Source organism: Barbus barbus (assembly GCF_936440315.1).
Source record: "Barbus barbus genome assembly, chromosome: 7".
NCBI lineage: Eukaryota > Metazoa > Chordata > Actinopteri > Cypriniformes > Cyprinidae > Barbus > Barbus barbus.
In genome coordinates, this window is record NC_136735.1 from 32,586,826 (window position 1) to 32,606,470 (window position 19,645).

A 19,645-nucleotide genomic window follows, 5' to 3' on the forward strand; every position below is an offset into this window, starting at 1 on the left:
GACAGGCAGTATAAATCAGATTTCAGATTAAAATCCAGACATAATTTGTGGTTCAGTAGGTGAGTCAGATTCTGTTACCACTCTAGATGATTCATAAGTGTATTTGATTCACTGAACACAACCAGTTAAGAGTCATTTGAAGTTGAAGTACACTGGTCACATTGTATATTTTGCACTGTAGATTTAGTTAGTGGCACTGCTAAATAGTAGCACAAGTATTTTAATGTAGAGTCTCATCCTAAATCTGATTCTCAGTCGTGAAAATTTCTCAATCTAATCTTGGGAACTAGACTATGACGGAATGTTTTTCAGCCTTGGCGCCATCCTCATTGTCTCCTTTTATTTTTCCAAACCATCACTGTGATCTATTTCATGCACCTGCTTCTCCAATGTGTTTATCCAGGCTTGAACTGAGCCAGCTGCTTCTCCATTGCTGTAATCGTCTGCACCCTTGCTCAATCTTTGTTACCGCCCTTTTATCCCACTTAGTCTGAAGCATTACTCGTAATAATCTCTATCATCAATTATCCCAATGCGCTGTTGAGTGAATCTTCTTGTATTGCTTGGATGATGCTTGCTGGCTGTAGCTCAAGAGACGACAACTTGACAATATTCTAGCAAGAAGATTAACTTGTTACAGCAGAGTCCGTCTTAATTTCCTTCACTTCTTTCAATATGACATTGACAGATTTTTTAACAAAGTAAACATCGAGGCTCATGATAATGGCTTTCATTTTTAAAACTTCAGGGAGTACAGCTTTAGCAGATACTGGGAAATGTAATCCTGCTCGGAATCTGCTCCGGCAGATTTGGCGGAAAATATCTACAGATTTCCGTAGAGCAGGCACAAGGCACATCCCCTGCTCCTTTAAATGTATGTAATAGGTTACATTTAACTTAAATGATTTAAATGCACTCACTTTCATTTTGTTACAAACCTGCATTCTTACTTCAGTGGAACATAAAAGTATGTATTGATAATTGTACACATTCCATGAAAATTTTAATGCAACCGTATGGAATCTAAAATTAATTTCTATGGCAATCAGTAGAATTCCACATATGCTATCGGGTAAGTGTTTCAAAATAGTTTCTTGTTATTTGTTAAATGTACAGATCACACATAATGTTAAAGAAACTATTGTGCCTTGACATTTATTTTTAGCCAGCTGTGGTAATTATTGTAAGTGTTCACATTCATTCATTTTTTTTTATCATTGTTCTGTTCACGTACACATTAATTCATATTTAGTCATGTACTATTAATGAAACTGTTGGTCTGATGTTTAAATTACAGATTTCTGTAAGGTTTGCAGTGTTAGGAAGCTAGTACATGGCTCTTTGAAATAGTCTATTCTGATTGGTCAAGTGTGGCATACTGAGGTCTAACTGTATATCTGACTGTTATCCCAGAAAACCAGTTTTCTTTCATCTCTCTTTTCTATAATGTGGTTTCATTCTTCTCAAATAATCAAATAATTTCAGCTCAAATTAATATTTTATGTCCATTTATTTATTTACTATTAAGTAGCCCAGTTACAAAGATTTGTTTAAATGTATTGGGATTGTTATTAAATATTTAATTGTGTACACTTATTTCCCCTATTTTTAAATTTAGATTAAGTGAGTTTTAGATGGCAAAAGTTTCAAAATAAATATAAATTTTTCGTACTTTAAATCAGTGATTCCCAACCTTTTTTTTTTTTACTCACGGCTCACACATCCAAACACATATGTTTCTGCGGCCCCCTAGAAAAAAAAATTGAATACACCCGCTATTTGTGCTGGGCAGGTAAATGCTGATTTTCACCAATTTGTTACAGAGCACACAACGGGGAGGCACGAGGAACACGGAGACGAGGATGTAACTCAAAATAACAGTCTTTAATGAAATCCAAACAAGGCAGGGCAAGACAAGGCAAGGCTGACACAGACAGGAACACCGGGGAGTAACGAGTAGACCAGACGACACGAAACTGAACAGGCAGGACTATAAATACACAGGATAATTAGACAAACACAGCTGGACAGTATTAACTAGTAATCACACTAAACAAGGACAGGAAACAAACCAAATATGGACACAAGAGGCGGGAATACATGACATACACTACAGAGGACTGACACAAATTGAGGTTTTACAGCCGTTTTCGATGAGATTTGCAACACGATAAGATGCCTCCGATCTTAAACCAAGTCCTAACCATATGCAACAAGATTCCAGCGACAAGCAATTTGGCTGTACACACCAGACGCGATGCAAGAACGCGACACGATAGAATCAATCAAATATCACAGCCATTCAGAAGAGCAGAAATTCATTGCACTTGAAATGGACAAGTTTATAATCTAATTTATAAATATTAAACCTTTTTAACATTATTAAAAGTACAAACCGTGTGACTGATATCATCTTTATGTGAACCAACAAGTGTATTGCATAGAGTTCACAGTTTTAACATGTTTGCTTTATTTTTAAGATCTGAGATAAACTATCTGTTGTTGTTTTCAGTATGGTTATAAATGTCACGCAAAATGACATTCAAACTTACATTAGATATGTTTATCATTGAATAAAGCACATAATCAGTACCTGAGATTATCACTGTTGTAGTTTGTATGTTGTTGTTCCAGCCACAATGTCGCCGAAATTTTCTAATGAAAACTTTGCGTGTCGCCATCACATCTGGTTAGGACAAAAACTCAGATTAACGTGGAAAATATACATTTTATCGTGTGTTGCGGCATCGTGTGTAGTTAGGACAACTCTGCTCCCACACATGTGAAACCTAGCGCTAGTCACTACTAGAATTTTTCTTTGTTTAGGTTTATTTCGAGTCTTTTCCGAGTCTGGCTTACTTTGATGAAGAAACGTCAGTATTTGTCCTTTTCAGCGATGCCGTTGACAATCAATTATCCATGTTTAAATCTGTTGTAGCATATGATGTATCCAGCAAAAATATGTTAGATAAATTGGCAGATTGTTATTAAACCAATCAGCAAGCTTGAATAGCGAACGCATAGTAACAGTTTATTTATTTCTCATTATATAATTATATATCAAATTGTGATATTTAATAATGACTAGACATTTTTACATATATTAACAATATCATTATTTCTGTTAATAACTGGCGCCCCCCTGCAATACCATTGAAAACCACTGCTCTAAATCATAATGTTGTGATTCCTAAATTTAAAATGACATTTTTATTGTATTTTTTTAACAAAATACTATCATTTTAATATTGTCCGTTTATCGTTTTTTGACTGTAGAATGAATATAATTTTCAGCTTAACTTGTTGGCCATAATTTTAATATCAGTACATCCCTGATAGTTTGCATTTGGAAAACTACTTGGAACTTTTTGAGCAAATACAGATACTGAACTCTTGTTGGACTGTAGTTTTATTTACCATACTGTAGCTTGATGTCTTTTGCCTCGTAGCTTAATAGCTTGGCATTGGACTATGCAAATTATTCGTAACAGTTCAATAATCATTTGCATAGACGTCAGATAGCTAAATTACAGGAAGTGTTCCTTGAAAAAGAAATGCTCCCTCATAAGTGCCTCAGATATTGGACTTGGATGTTTTGTGGAAGTGGTTCCTAATGGGCTTTTTTAATCAAGCTTATTATACATTTTGCTTACATTGCTGAAGCAATCTTGTCGCACAAACGATTTTGCCCTCAGCAATCTCACCAACAGCACTTATAAAGATTCAGTGAATGTGTTTTAGATTTCAGACGCTAGTAACATGTCATTACCGTACACAGACACACTTAATATGGCAGATGCTCTTTTAGGAAGACAGAAAGCAAGTCGTTGATTTCACCTCTTTTAACATAGCACGATTTTAATCATTGTTTGGCGGTCTAATTAATTAATTGCCCTGTCATGTGTTTGGTTTGTGTGTGATTGCGATGTGATGAAGGGTTTGGTAAGTGTCTCACAACTAAATGTGTGTGGGGGTGTGAATGATTTTGATTAGATAGGAGTGAAGTCTTTTCTTCAGTCTGCGAGCCACCTTGTAAACCTGTCTGTATTTGTCTGAACTGGATAGGAGTTTGTTATGATGTGCGTCTCTAGACAGAATGTTGACAGAAAATTACTCTGGGTAAGATTAAATAAACATGAAACTTTGATCTAACTAATGTGACTTGATTTTTACATACTTTCTGCATACAAAAACAGGAAATGTGCTTATCTTCATGTCTCTGTGTTAAGGTTATTATAGTTTTATTATACAGTACTGTATATACTATTTTCAGGTTTGCCAAATTAATTAGATTTTAGTTTGTTTCGGTGGATTTTTCATTTCATAGTCTCATTTATATCTTTTTTCTTTTATTTTCTTTCCTTTTTTTGGTATCTTAAGCCCTGTTTAGGACTGTTTTTCACAGACATGGTTTTAATTCCATCCGAAGCAAGCGCATTTGTGTTTTTCTCACATAACCTTGGCAAATTATCTAGTGTTTTTCAGCTAACTCTCGTCCTCTGAGAAATTTAATCCTGTTGGGATAGAAGTATATGTGATTGCGGTATATTTTTTTCACAATACTTCTCCTCATTTATTTTGACCTTTTATCGTAAGCGTATAGTGTAACTAGAGCTGAAAACTAAAGTTTTACACTGCCTCGTTCACCTTCATTATGAATTTGGACCTTTTTCACAACTTTTTGTGTAAGGTTGGTGGTTTTAGCTGGCATCCCATCTGATTAAAGATATAATTAAATTGATAAAGAGAGTCCAATTCCAGAAACTGCTTAGAATGGCCACTCCAGCAGCATTGGGTGTCATTCTCACCTTAATTCTGTCTTCTAATTCTGTTGAATTATGCGATTATAGGTTTAGTTTTTTTTACCCAGAGTAGCCTTTTTGCTTTCTTTTGTATGATGTTCTGGGTCTGCTGCATGAATTTAATGTAGGTGACCTACCAGGGAATACTGGAAAGGCTGCTTGGCATGCCAATGCTCTACTGACAGAAACAGGAGAAAGAGCAACAACACGGGTGCAGCCAGCCATAAATGGTGTTCCTGGCATGGATGAGGGTTAAGGGCATAACAGCAGTGGTTATAGGCTTGCATGAAACTAGCAGAAAGCTGGACAGATTTCCACAAAAGAAGCTCTGCTCATGCATCTGCTGCTTGCATGTTTTTTCATTAAATATTTTGGGCAATTTGGTAATACCTTCAGCTATCAATAAAGGTCTGTTCACACCAATAATGATTTGTAGCAGTAAAATAAAAATAAACTGTTCACTTTTAAAAATGACAAGCAATTATGGGTAATGCAACCTAATTTAGAGCAGCTTAACATCATGCAAGTCAGTAGCATCATAATATAGCCACTCTACCAATGGCCAGTGTGTTGAATCTAAGGAGGTAGGCTAGATCATGTGCGCTTTAAGTCAACATAAAAACAAAAAACTGACCCTGTTTACATCCTTAATTTGTGTTCCTGATCTTATTGTGCATCCTTGGTGTGTTATTCCAAAGAAAAAATTATTTAAAATATTTTAGCAAAATGTATTAACTTGCTTACCTCGTGAATTTGTCACATTTTGGTTTGTAACACCCAGTTTTCTCAGTCCATTTAATTCAGATGGATGAAACTGAGTGCTGTCCAACTTTTTGTTTATTCTGTAATATCCATCTTCAAATATATGTCACATTACTGAAGTAAAATGGGTTGTGAATGCGGTTTCATTTTAACTTTAAATCCATTCCGCAGATTTTCCATCACAATCAGATCAGAAAATGTGCAAAGACATGAAAATTCTGTGTGGACCCTGTCATAGCGGTTAATATGAGATTTGAATATGATTAAAAAAAAAAAATGTATTGAGCTCTGATTACTCCTGATCTAATAAGGCAAGGCATTGGAAGAAATGCTTACTTTGGTTGAATTGCATCATACGGTATGAACTCAGTCTTCCTTAAGTTGCATGATGCTTCTGCTCTTACGAGTTTATTGGACTTTGCGTTTTCCACAATAATGAAGTTCTAATGAATTCAGGGATTTTGAGTATTTGGGGGTTTGAATGACCTAAGGGGAGAATAATAGAGGCATTAAAAAGGCATTGTTTCTGCAAGCAGAAACAATAATGTGTTTCCGCTCAAAAAGAGAGACTCAGCATCGAATACTAATGTACAGGTGCACACACATACATGTATTTCTGTATGCATACTGAATACTAAATTATATAATATATTCTACTTTTTCCGAAAGAGAGAACATATAAGTGATAAGTGACACATGTGGCAAAATATAAACCCTGCCTATATCTCTCGTCTGTGTGTGTGTGTGTGTGTGTGCGTGCATCATAGTGGGATTTGATGGATGAGTGGTTGTTGTGATAAAGGGCTTTAGGAATGGTGAGATGTCAGGGTGGAGGTGTGTGTGAAGTGAGAAACGTTACGTTTTGATGGCTGAGATTATGGTTAGGTGGATGATGGATGGTTAGAATAAACAAGTACAGTGTTCTGATGAAAGGATTTTTTGGAAGAGCGGTGGAAGGGATGCAAGACCTGCTTCATGGTGGCATGTTCGGATGGAAAGATGTTAGAAATGAAAGAGCATTCTGATACCTAAATGAAAAAAGAGAATTGATTTGAGGACAGAGAAATAAAGTTCTCTCAAAAGTGACAGGAGAGACAGCGAACCTCTTTATTAAGACAACTTTCAGTGAACATTTTGACAAATACAGATTAATAAATGAAAAAGGAGGAATATAAGAAGCTCTTGTGACCCCTATAGTTAAAATAATGATAACTGGTATAATGCTCTTATGGCATGAGTAAAGACATTTATGCCTTTGAGATATAGGCCTATAGTGGGCTCAAGAAGAGGATTGTTGGATGGAACAATAGAAGGATGGATGGATTGATCTATGGATAGATGGATTGCTGGATAGTAAAAATGACAGACAGATAGGGTTGCTTGAACACTTATTTTCCCAGAATGTAGGATTTACCTGTTTCTCTTTCAGTTATGAAGACATTTAGATGCCTTTTGGATATATGCCTATAGTGGGCCCAAAAAGAGGTTGGATGGATGGATATGGATAAGATGGATGCATATGTATGACGTCATTGCATCAAGTTTGCATTCAGACAAGTTTAGGCACTTCAGATCTGCCTGCCTGGGTCTAAGTAACAAACTGTGAGCATATTAACAGGCGAATTATGTTCATTTAAAAGTCCAAACAGTAAGCTACAGGTGCTTGGAAATGCTGTTTTATACTCATTTATTGACGAGTCGGCTGTGGTACGGCTAAATGAATGCACTGCTTCTTTGCCGCTCACTGCACAGAACAGACGCAGAGAGAGGTGATACTGTGCCGGGAGAGTCAGACCTCGCGGTCGCGGGGCAGTGCTGTCGACATCTTCTAACTGAACAATAGCTAAGGTTTATCTAAAAAAAGTCGCTAAGTTTGTCAGTATGTAAGTTTTATGGAAAAAAAGCCATTAAAAGGGTCTGAAAGTTGCTAAATATAGTGCTAAAATCATGCTTGTGTGTGTGTGTGAGACGCTGGAGCTGATGGCAGGGGGCGGTGGATATTTGTGGCGGTCAATGTGGATATTGTGGCGGACCGCCACAAATAAAACAATGAATGGGAAACCCTGATGCATGGATGGATAAAACAATATGGATGGGTGGATACCTGGATAGACGAAAAGAGACAGACAGAACAGAATGTATTACCTGTGTTTAATTTCTTTGGTTATGTCACAGGAATTTACTGAATTGTAATTAAATTCAATTTTTTTGTTTTTTTTTTAATTGAAAGGGAGCTTATTCTTCAAAGTTGAATTTTGCACAACCCTGGGGAAAGTAGTAGTCTTACTCGGGGGCAGTTTCTCCATTAGGGCGATCGGGCGACGCGCCACCATAGCACGAAAGGGATTTTTTTTCTTTGACATTCAATCACAGTGTTATGCTAGCTTTCACTCTTCTATACTGTTTGTTCTACCTCTGGAAATATAGTCCAATCAGCGTCGAGTCACGTTCTTTGTAGTACCGCCCCTTTTTGGGCGATTTCTGTCAGACTGAGAATCGCCCCGAGTGTTCCCATAGACTTTCATACAAAGATTTTTTTTTTTTTTTCAAACTGCAGGCAGTGCAATGCAATCTCTATGGGTTCTGGGAGGGCTAGCACTAATGTGCTTTCGTCATCATGCGTAACCTTAACTTGTGCAGCGATTGGTCGGAACAAACATACCGCTAATGAGAAGAAATATGAAGTCAGGACTAGTCTGTATGGGCTGAATAAAGCAAACAGGTATCTTACCAGTGAAATTTTGATGGATGATGATTGTAATGGAGGTACAGAGGGTTACAGTCAGTGACATACACGAATCGTAACTTACATTATTAGACACACGTGAGTCAGTTATTATTAGTGTGCAAATAAACAAACCATGTATGTGCGCTCTCTGATAGCTTTATGAGCACATTTCAGTATGATCGCATGTCTGGCAAGTGTTTTATAATGGACACTCGCTAAAGAAGCGTGTTTTTTATAGAAGTTTGCTATGTACAGTGGTGTATTGGCATCAACATTCACTCTGACACAGGAACTGTTCACTGGTCATGTTGAGCTGCCTTCAGATCACCACACTCAACAAATTAATGTTTTTATTGATTTTTTTTTTTTTGCTCTGTTTAATAATTCTGAATACAGATCCATGTATATTTATATAACTTTAAGGCAACTGGGATAGTGGTCTGTTGGCGTCTTCGTGTAGTCCTGCTTGGTACTGCATCTTGACTTTTAGTTATTTATATATGTATAGAAAATGGTCTAAAAAAATGTACAGTTATTTATTTTTCTCACAGATTTTGCTGTAACACTGTATACATCAATTTGGAATTATTATTAAAATTAAAAACAATGTTTTGTGAGAATCATCCTCAATCTTTAATTTGGTAAAACTATTTTCTTTATTTAAAATGCTTCATGTCTTAATCCTTCTCTTTTTGTTATACTGGGATAAATCATATCGGGATGTATGCTGAAACTTTTGGATGTGGTGCCCCACCTAGAAAAGTTGCCACCAGCCTCCACTGGTCTTACTATAGTTTAGCAGTTATTCATTACCTGAAGCTAATAGCTCATACTGTAGCCATTGGACATGTTCCTTTGTGAAGCTCTGCCAGGCTTGTACTGTTGCCACCTTTGGTGCCTCCTTGTTTGCTGTCATTCTGATATCAAAAACACATGGTTGGATTCAGATTAAACAATTGTTTTAAACTTCTTTTTTTTTGTGCCTGAACGCTCAAAGGGTGCCTAAGCAGAGTTATAGTCCAGCTGCCAAATAGAGTCCCATCCAATGATTTTTAAGGCATTCGAGTGGATAAGAGCCAACAGTTTAATCACCAACAATGACAAATTGGAGAGAACCAGTAGTACCCATATACCATTGATCCTTGGGACATTATTCACAGATGAAATTGTGTGGTTTGGGTACTGTCAGGATCTTGCTTGCTGCACATTTTTCCTTTCTGTCAGTCTGTCCAGGTCTGCCGTTATCTAATTCATCTGTTTTGCTATCTTAACTGGCTCATTATCTCCTACTCCTGAGGTTTCATCATTTGTTATAGCCTCTCATAAGTGCAAGAGTAATTTTGAGATACAAAAATTTTCCATCGCTACCTTCAGCGAGTCTTCGAGGCAGGAATCAGAAAGAATCCCAAGACACAATATTATTATAGTGTAGTTGGTTCATGATACAATGCACATAGAAAAATTCTTTTGAAATCTTTTGTTTTTGTGCAGTGTAATCTAACTATTAGATACATTGTGATATTTTTTTTTTGTATTGAATGCAGCAAGACCTTTAAACAAGATCACCAAATTGCATGTGTTATATAGGACTTGTTTTTCCTCTGTACTGCCAAACTTAGTGTACACATGATTTCAGTGTAGATGGCCATTCTATTTTTTTCTTTGATATGTTATGTAATAGTGTAACATAATTATATAGCCTACATTACCAGACAAAAGTTTGGATACACCTTATTCAATGTTTTTTCTTTATTTTTCTTTATGCATTGTTTTCAATATTGTATACTAATGTCAAATACATTGAAATTATGAACAAATATGGATTTACTTAATCAACAAAAATGTGTTAACCCAGAATATGCTTTATATTTTCAATTCTTCAAAGAAGCCACCTTTTGCTTTGATGACAGCTTTGACTCTTGGCATTCTCTCATGTCAGTCTCATGATCTTGAAGGAGTTCCCAGAGATTTTGAGTGCTTTCCCTTCGGGTGATTGTGGAGGCCAGGTCATCTGATGCAGCACTCCATCACTCTCCTTCTTGGACATATAGCTCTCACATAACCTAGAGGTGAATTTGGGGTCATTGTCCTGTTGGAAAACAAATGATGGCCCCACTAAGTGCAAACTAAATGGGATGGCACTGCAAAATGCGTGGTAGCCATGCTTGTTAAGTCTCATGGACTATTTTATTGATGTCCTTACCTTTCATGGGCCTTGAACGTCGTAGTTGCATTGCTGTATATGCAGGGTCAGAAAGCTCTCGGATTTCATCAAAAATATCATAATCTGTGTTCGGAAGATGAATGAAAGGTCTTACGGGTTTGGCACGCCATGAGGGTGAGTAATTAATGAAAGAATTTTCGTTTTTGGGTAAAATATCCCTTTAAGAAGGCAATAAATGTCACAAAATAACTCTTGACAAGGCATGCCGTGAACTGGAAACTATTCCAGGTCTATTCCTATTCCCCTCTTGTGAATCTGTTGAGAGAATGCCAGGAATGTGCAATTAAATATAAATGCAGCTACTTTGGAAAGTCTAAAATATAAAACATATTCTGGGTTGTTTAACACTTTTTTTTTCTTTCTTCACTGTTAATGTACAATGTTAAAAATAATGAATATTTTTAGAAAGAAAGAAAAAACACTAAAGAAGGTGTGTCCAAACTTTTGACTGGTTGTGTATATGTAATGCCGAGTTCACACTGCACGATTTTCAAAGTCAACCAATCGCACACGAGAAGTGATAAGGAAATAACACAAGATCGTGCTGATATTGTGGTCTGCAACTCCTCCCCGAACTTCCCACTGCCCTGTATCTTGCTCTTTCATTGGCTGTAGATCATTGCCAATGTTTTTCAGTCAGAACTCATTTCACACAGCAATCGATTTTGAATCTCAGATAGCGTCTTTGGTAATTCACACTGCGTGATTGTCCCTCGCGTGAACAAGCACCGATTTGCCTCAGATTTCGGGCACTTGTTTGCAATTTTGTGAAACCTGTTGGCAAGTGTAAATCGGGGCTAAAATCGTGCAGTGCGAACTCGTCATAAGCCCCACCACATCTGCACAGACAAAATGGCAATGTAACTAATTCAGATACTCGAAAATCATGGCACTATTGTTTTCAGTGGGTTTCTTGAAGTGGTGGAGGTGAAGAGGAAATATATGTTGGCAAGCTTTCAGGTCGGTGGCTGTAGCACAAGTGGCAAGGTCAAGGGTTGTCAGTCGGCACCATGTACAAGAAATCATGTTCAGGTCTGGTTTTCTATTACTATCACAGATGTTATCCACAGAACAGTACACTTGATTCAAGCTTCATGTACCTCTTTGTACCTGGACTTTGCAAGGGTCAGTTTCTGACTGATGGATCCCTGGGCTCTAATATATCTTTATGAAGGTAAGTTCAAGCCTGGGGCTCACGGAACTGGCTGGATGGTGTTGGCTGTCAGCGTACAAAAGGTGATCCTTTCTGAGTGGGCTTTCTTGATCTGATCTAAGAGGTCAATGGTGGAACAACACCCAGTGGCGATGGCAGAGACAGGTCATCTAGCAGAATGCCTGAGGTACCACTTTCTTGCCAAGGAGGAAGTACTGTCCAAATCGCTCCTATCCTTCATGACTGTGCTCTTCAGTGGTCATCAGAGCAGGGGATGCTAAAGGGTTGAACATGCTCAACCAAAAAAAGGCAAGTTCTGTTGTTGGCTCTAACTTAGAGATAATTGGCTGAGAACTGTCTAAATGAATAAAAATCATGGACTGTCTTTTATTCTCTCCAAAATCATGCCAGCTGAAATGAATAGGTCATTCCTGACTACAGCTGTAATAGCTATGTTCTATTGTAAAATATTTTAGAATATGATGTTGTTACGGGGCTGACGAGACGTGAGACGTGCGGATCCATATGCAAAGCTTTATTGTGAAACATGGTCAGAAAACAGGCAGGGTCAGAGATCGGCAAACAGGTATGGCAAGGGCAAGACAGAGCAATCCGTGGAACAAGCGTGGGTCGACGATCAGCGAACAGTATCCAAAGGGGCAAGGCAGAGAGATAATCCAGAAACGAAAGCAATAATCCAAACGGGGAGCAAACAGAGTCCAGACGGCAAGGCGAAGGGTTAATCCAGGAAACACGGGCAGGGTCAGACACGGCAAGATAAACAAGACAAGGCAAGACTAAGGCTAAGGCTAAGGCTCCGTAAAGCAGCTATCCCTGGGAGAGTGATAAGTGCTAAACAATACTCGGCCATGAGCAAGAGCAAGTCCCAGGCTTATATGGTGTGTGGTGGTGATTGAAATCAGCTGTGTAATCAGTGACAGCTGTGTGTATGGTCAGTGCAATGTATTGTGGGAACTGTAGTCCAGTGTGCTGTGTGGTGTACGAGTCCATGTGGTGAGTAAGTGACATCTGGTGGCGAGTTAACGGAAGAGCATGGCCAGGATTCGTGACAGATGCAATGGCAAAACTTAATTTTCAGCAGCCAGAAACAAGTGGAAAAATGGCCTGTTTTTTTTAAGGATTCTTTTGTGAATAGAAACATAAAGGACAACATTTATTTGAAGTAGAAATCTTTTAGTAACGTCATTATTAAATGCCTTTTAATTGACAGTTATTCAGCAAATATGCATTTAATTAATCAGAAGTGTTAATTTATTTAAAAAAACAACAACAATAAAATACTAAATCCAAACTTTTGTAGAATGGTAGTGTAAGTGCCCCAAAATGGAGGATGACATTTGTATACATTAATATTAAAATTCTGGCAACTATTGATAAGTCTATAAATATTTTAATGCTGATACATCATATTTACTTTCCATACTATTTTTTTTTCTGAAAAATAAATAAAATCAATCATTCACTACAAATGAATTTGAGCATCATAACATTATAATGTAACGAATGAAAATGGAGATTTGCCCATTTTACATTTAACAGGGTTAATAAATTATCATTTCTTTCAAAGATTTGCTTGGCCTTTTGTCATCATAAAACACTCATTCTAAATGTAAAAATAATGAACATGTACAGTTAAATATCCAATAACAACCAATACCAATAATCTGAAACATTTCTAATATTGGCTGATTACTAACGTCCTGCTGATACAGTCTTACTAAAATATTGAGAAGCAAGTTAACCCTCAAATTGCAAGACATTCCAAAATTCTCCTGGTCCAGAAGTACTAGGGGTGGATGCTAGTCTCTTTTCCTGTCCTGAGGTCCTTTTTTTTGTTTTCTTTTTTTTAAATTTAGCTCTTTTTGTTTTTCCCCGGGAGTGTCAGTCACACAGTTGTTCAAACCCTGGCCAGTCTCTGCTGAGTAATAGCAGAAAAAGGGAGCTTTTTCTTTACTTCACCTGCTTTGATGAAGTGAGAACCGCAGGCATTTTCCACCAAAAAAATGGGATTGCTTTGGGTCATATAGAATACTTTCAGAAAGATTTATTCCAAATGTCTTTAGTGCCAGAGTAGCTCATTACTCTCTAATGTGTTTAAGCAGCTGTATTTAAAACAAAAATATGACCGTAGGACTCCCAAACTCCCAAGCGTTGTGTCTGAATCATAATGCTAACAACCATCATAAACAAATCAAATAATCTTTGATAAACTGTATTTTGGAAATACAAATATGAATGAGCATTTTAACTTTTTTTTTTAGGGCTAATCAGTATGTGTGGATGGTAAGCATCACTAAGTATGTGTGGATAATCAGGATAATCTCTGGAGTCTGTCCATATCATTTGAGATTACTTCAAAAGATCCATGCAGATGTTAAATAATTGATGTGAGTTTTCCTTCTATTTTTAAATTTGCTTGATATTCCAAAGCTGGAAAACAAAAAGTAAAACAAAAAGCATAAAAAATAAAAATTAGACAGCGTTGCAATGATTATACTGTACATCTTCATACTGGCAATCAAAAAAAAATTTCATTAAGCAACATTCATATGCAACATTATCAATAAAATGGCAGCTCCAAGGTCAGGATGTGTGGACAAATGGGTGACAAGATTGAAGAAGTGCTTTAATGGAAGGATATTTCTGCACTCCGACCCTCATACCCTCTCTGATTAAACCAATTTCCCGGCGCGCACATCTTTTGTGTGTTTGTTTGTGTGTGCATCTACCTGCAAACCTCCAGCTCTGCAGCTAAATCCTAACCCTCTTCACATGCTTATCAACCTCCTGCCAAACTGGAAAACCTCTCAGCACCTCAAGTACCAAAAAAAAAAATGATGTGTGAGTCCGTATGATTAATTTTCGAAACGTGGTCTAAGAGCGGGTGTTTTTGATTAGATGCACTGTATGTGTGTGCACATGTACATGGCTATATATGTACAGTACATGCACCTTGGCTTATATCCGTTTACACCTGAGATTTGTGTGGGCCTTCGTGTGTATGTGTGAGCGTGCCCGAGCTGTATGCATACCTCTAATCTAGTTTCATCCTAGAGCCTCTTAAACGCTGAAGTGCTGCATTCACAGTGCAAAAGGGACCATCCAAAACATTGAGTGCAGCCACTACATTTGCATTGATTTATTAACTCCTCAGTGTATCTGGGACACAGTTTTAATGTCTCCTGAATTGTTTGTGTGATATATTTTTAGAACATGACATAACTGGTTTATGTGAAGTTTGGTGCTCTCTCAGTTTTGGATCAGTGGAGATGTATTGCTTTGTGACTCAGTTACGAGCTGAAGATTCAATTTTCTCAGTAGGTTCGGTTACAGTGAAGTACAGTTTGAGGAGCATACATTTACCTCATGTAAATTCAATTGCCTTTGGCCTCTTTATTTTATTCTGCTCAAAGTATGGTGCTAATCCTTGGCGAATACCTCCTCCTTACCTGTTTATTTGCGCATCACTGTTTGCTTAAGCTCAGTATTTTAAATCTGTCACAGCACCGTGGTGGACAGATCAGCGTCTGTGTGTTTGCACAGTGCGTGAACCGTGATATTCATAAGCTCCATTGTTGCTCGTTTATGTGTTTGTGTATTCTGAGATATCAAGCTGTCACCGCACAAGGATGCAGTCATTATTCTTAACTCAGTCAGTGACTCCAGTGTGACAGTGTGCAGCAATTTCTGTCTTTCTCCCCTCTCCTGTATTCAACGGCTCACTGTCTGCTCCTGATGCCTGCCCTTCTCTCTTTTTCTCGTTCCTGTTCCCTCTATAGACCTTTTCACACTTTCACGTTCGCAAAGCTGAAGGCTTCAGTAGTAGGGTAAAGGAACTTCTGCTTTATCGGTGGCAGTGAGAAACAGCCTTTCCACCGTTTTCAAATATTTCTCAGGGGTGACGAAACAAAATGATTTCATGTTCTACGGCTGGATAAAAGCAGTTATTTTATGGTTTAAAGCAGGAGTACCTAAAGTAACACACTTAAAAATCTATGAATATCATTCAAAATATCAAAGTACACTAACTTATGTTCACCAAGGCTGGATTTCTTGATGAAAAATGCATTAAAAACTGTAATGTTATGAAATATTATTACAATTTAAACTGTTTTCTATTTTAATATATTTTAAAATGCAATTTATTCCGTTAATTGCAAAACTGTTATCAATGTTGAAAACAGTTGTGCTACTTAATATTTTTGTGGAATTCATTTTTGGATTGAATAGTAAAACAATAGCATTTATTTGCAATAGAGATGTTTTTTACTATTATAAATGTTCTGTCACATTTGATTAGTTTAATCATACTTGCAGAATTTGTTACTTTCAACAAAAAACAAAAATATCTTACTGACCCCATATATTGTTTTATTATTAAGGGTCTTCATAAATGCTTCAAAATGTGAGTGTGTTTTTTTGCAATGTTATTCATATATGTTAAATATGGCTTACAGTAAGTGTCCACATGCTTTTTGAGGCTACTGAGGCCATGTGTGAACAGCAATTCAAAAAGTAGTTTTTTATTAAAGAAATACAAAAATTGCAATATAAATAAGACTACATATAGCACATTCAACAACATTAGAGAAACAGGGGCATGCATCACAAAAAAGCATCCATTTATGAGTACAAATTGGACACAGGGAACAATAATATTGCATGGAGAGAACAATGATGTTTACATTCATCTCATACACTTTTTATTCCATATACTTTCAAAGGACATTTTAAAACACATCTTAAATTGTTTGGATAAAGGCATATTTCTATCCCCAGCCAAATGAGCTTGAATGCATAATGACCAAATGCATACAACAAGATAGACTGCAGATATGATTTTGGATTTGGATGCAGTGTACATAATAGCAAAGATGGAAATATTGCTGTGTCTGCAACTACATTTACGTTTGAAGTGCAAAGGAAAATAATGTGCTGCAACAGCATCAGTGAAATGTTAGAAGTAACATTAGTTTTTAAAATGTCTCTTTGGACTTGAGTTGGCTGCATGAAATCCTCTGAGAGTCGCCTGAATAATGTTCAACTCATCGTTTTTCTTCATGGACCGTAACGCTTTGTCTGAGACTCACCTTGCTATTTATTTCTTAAGATACTGTTGTACATTTAAAATGGAAGCAAACACTAGCAGAACGGTACCATGTCAAGCTAAGGAAACGGTTTAAAATGTTGAGATTTTATTGTTCCAGTTCATAGTTGATAGTTTAGTTGATTTATCAGAACTGAAGACTGTCCATTGGCAAGAATGCAGGTGGAAGTACAATTAACCAACTATCAGGATCAGATGTGACAACACACGGTTTGTATTTCCCCGCATTTCTTTAACTTTCCTTTTCTGTCTTCACTCCTACTCATGTTTCCCTTTCTCCTTTTCTCTTCCACCACCTGTTCTTTCTGGCTCTCCCTCCCTCTTGCTCTCTCTCTCTCTATCTCTCTTTTTATAGGATGCCAGTTCTTCGTTTTTCCAGTTTGGGGCCTCCCTCCAGCAGGAGGCGCTGTTGATGCTTGCTATAATGCAGGAGTACGACTGGCACGTCTTCTCGGTGGTCACCACCAAGTTCCCAGGTTTCCAGGAGTTCATAGCCACCGTCCGCGTCACGGTGGACCACAGCTTCATTCGTTGGGACCTTCAGAGCGTAGTGACGCTGGACGGCGTCGGCGAACCCGAGGACCGAGCCCACGTGCAGCTTAAACGCATCCAGTCACCCGTCATCCTCCTCTACTGCTCCAAAGACGAAGCAGCGTTGGTTATGGAGGAAGCCCGTTCGCTGGGGCTCACCGGGGCCGGCTTTGTGTGGATTGTTCCTAGTCTGACGACAGGAAATCTCGAACAAACCCCGGAAGCCTTTCCAGTGGGGATGATATCTGTGGCATACGATGAATGGGATTATCCCCTGGAGATGCGTGTGCAGGACGCTGTGGGAATTATCAGTTCTGCAGCCGCTACTATGTTCAGAGAGGAAGGTCGGATACCTGACGGAACGGCTAGCTGCTACGGCGAATCAGAGAAGCCGGAGGTGCCGCCAAGTGCTCTGCGCAGGTAAGCACAGATTGCTTACGGTTGCATGCATGAAAATCTGTTTGCATAATAAAATGGACAAACATACACAAATACAGGACTAACCCGAGGTAAATGCTTTCATATGTGAAGTGACATACTGCCAAGTATGGAGACCCATACTCGGAATTCGTGCTCTGCATTTAACCCATCCAACGTGCACACACACAGCAGTGAACACACACACACCGTGAACACACACCCGGAGCAGTGGGCAGCCATTTATGCTGCGGCGCCTGGGGAGCAGTTGGGGGTTCAGTGCCTTGCTCAAGGGCACCTCAGTCGTGGTATTGAGGGTGGAGAGAGCGCTGGACATTCACTCCCCTCACCTACAATCCCTGCCGGCCCGAGACTCGAACCCGCAACCTTTGGATTGGTTATACTTTGTAAAAGAGAGATTACTTCAATGTTAAAATGATAAAGCACAATCTTTTTCAAATTCTGTAATCTCAACATACTTATGTAGATGCTTCATGCCGTGTCTTTTGGCTTGCCTTTCTGTACTACAGCTTGTCCACCTACTTCTCTGGGCAAGCAGTTCCTTTTACAAGCCTCAAACCCACTGGCTAACAGTACTCTTTCTTGTAACTCAATCCAGTAAAGTGGCTAACATGAGTTTCCAGAGTACATTATTCCGCTCTGCAATAGGTGCACTTAGAAATGAGAATAGTACTTAAAGAAATGAGTAGTATTTTTGACAAATGTGTCAAAATGATCTTCACTACATGAGTGGACTAAAAAAAGCTGTTTTACTGTATGGAAGTGACCCTTTCATTGTAGCCGTCATGTTGAGATAACTTTGAATGAGTTACAAAGCCAAACTTCCAGAGAACAATTTTTCAATTTATGCACCAGTCAGTCTGTTATCTGGATGCTTTTTAGAGCTTTTGGGGCCAGAAGAGAGGCTAAAGCCATCATATTGGTTGTTTTTGAAGACAAATCAGGACAGGCAACACACCAAGGGGTCAAGGTTTGGCTGGTTAGCATGGTCCAGTTAGCCCCTGATTGACTTGTAAACAATTGTGTCCGAAACTGTGTGGCTGCGAGCGAAGATGGCAACATTCAAATTGTGTACTTCCAAGAAGACCGAGCAACTGGCATTGAAACGAATGCTAACAGACAGCTTTCTCCAGGCATTACAGACCTCCACACGCTACGAGACACAAACTCAGCACCCTTCGCAAGGCACAAATTCATGCACATGCTAACCCATAGTAAGTCCATTCTTAACAAGATGTCAGCAAACAATGTGGAAGAAGGTCTTGCGATTTGCAAAGAATGGGGAAAAAGAGCCAAACAATGTGGACGAGACAGTGGATGAGCAAACGTGGGCAGTAGCTACTTGCTACTTTGATGTTTTTTATGTTGTTTCTGGCTTCCCACTGCCTCAACCTCCTTTTGCGCTTTTCCCCTGGAAATCTCATTGGCGGTTTGACATTGCTGCTCAGAGACGCACAAATGCACATATTTTTTGACGGTTCAGCTAGATTTCAAACAAGTGTCACAAGTGTGCACACTATGCATGTAGTATATGTAGTATCCATGAAGATCTGGGGCTTAGAGCATAAAAGTGTGACAAGCAAGTCGTTTTAGTGTGCGCTGAACTTAAGAGCTAGCAAAACATAAAGGTCAATAAAAAACATGATAATTTTGTTTTGTATTTAAATGGAAAAATACTAATATATTAAAATAATCTATCTTTAACCTAAATGATCTAAATTAAATTGCTAAAACCTTTATATCAATAACTAAAATCTATTTGTTTTTATTGAAGAACAGAGTTCTTGTAACTTGTGGAATCACAAAAACAGTGATTACTGCAATACATCAGTTTCTGTTAATAAAAACAAGCAGCTTTGTCATAATTACAGCAGAAATT

The 19,645-nt window shown here is 38.0% G+C and overlaps 1 protein-coding gene across 1 annotated transcript in view; it reads left to right on the plus strand.

The window, feature by feature from the left end:
• grin2ab (glutamate receptor, ionotropic, N-methyl D-aspartate 2A, b) overlaps window positions 1-19,645 on the plus strand; it is a gene marked incomplete at both ends in the record, with an annotated part of 78,615 nt that overhangs the window by 31,308 nt on the left and 27,662 nt on the right. The window contains one exon of the mRNA XM_079420699.1: window positions 17,153-17,748. Within this exon, the coding sequence (XP_079276825.1) occupies window positions 17,153-17,748 (596 nt within the window). The remainder of the gene's footprint in view (window positions 1-17,152; window positions 17,749-19,645) is intronic.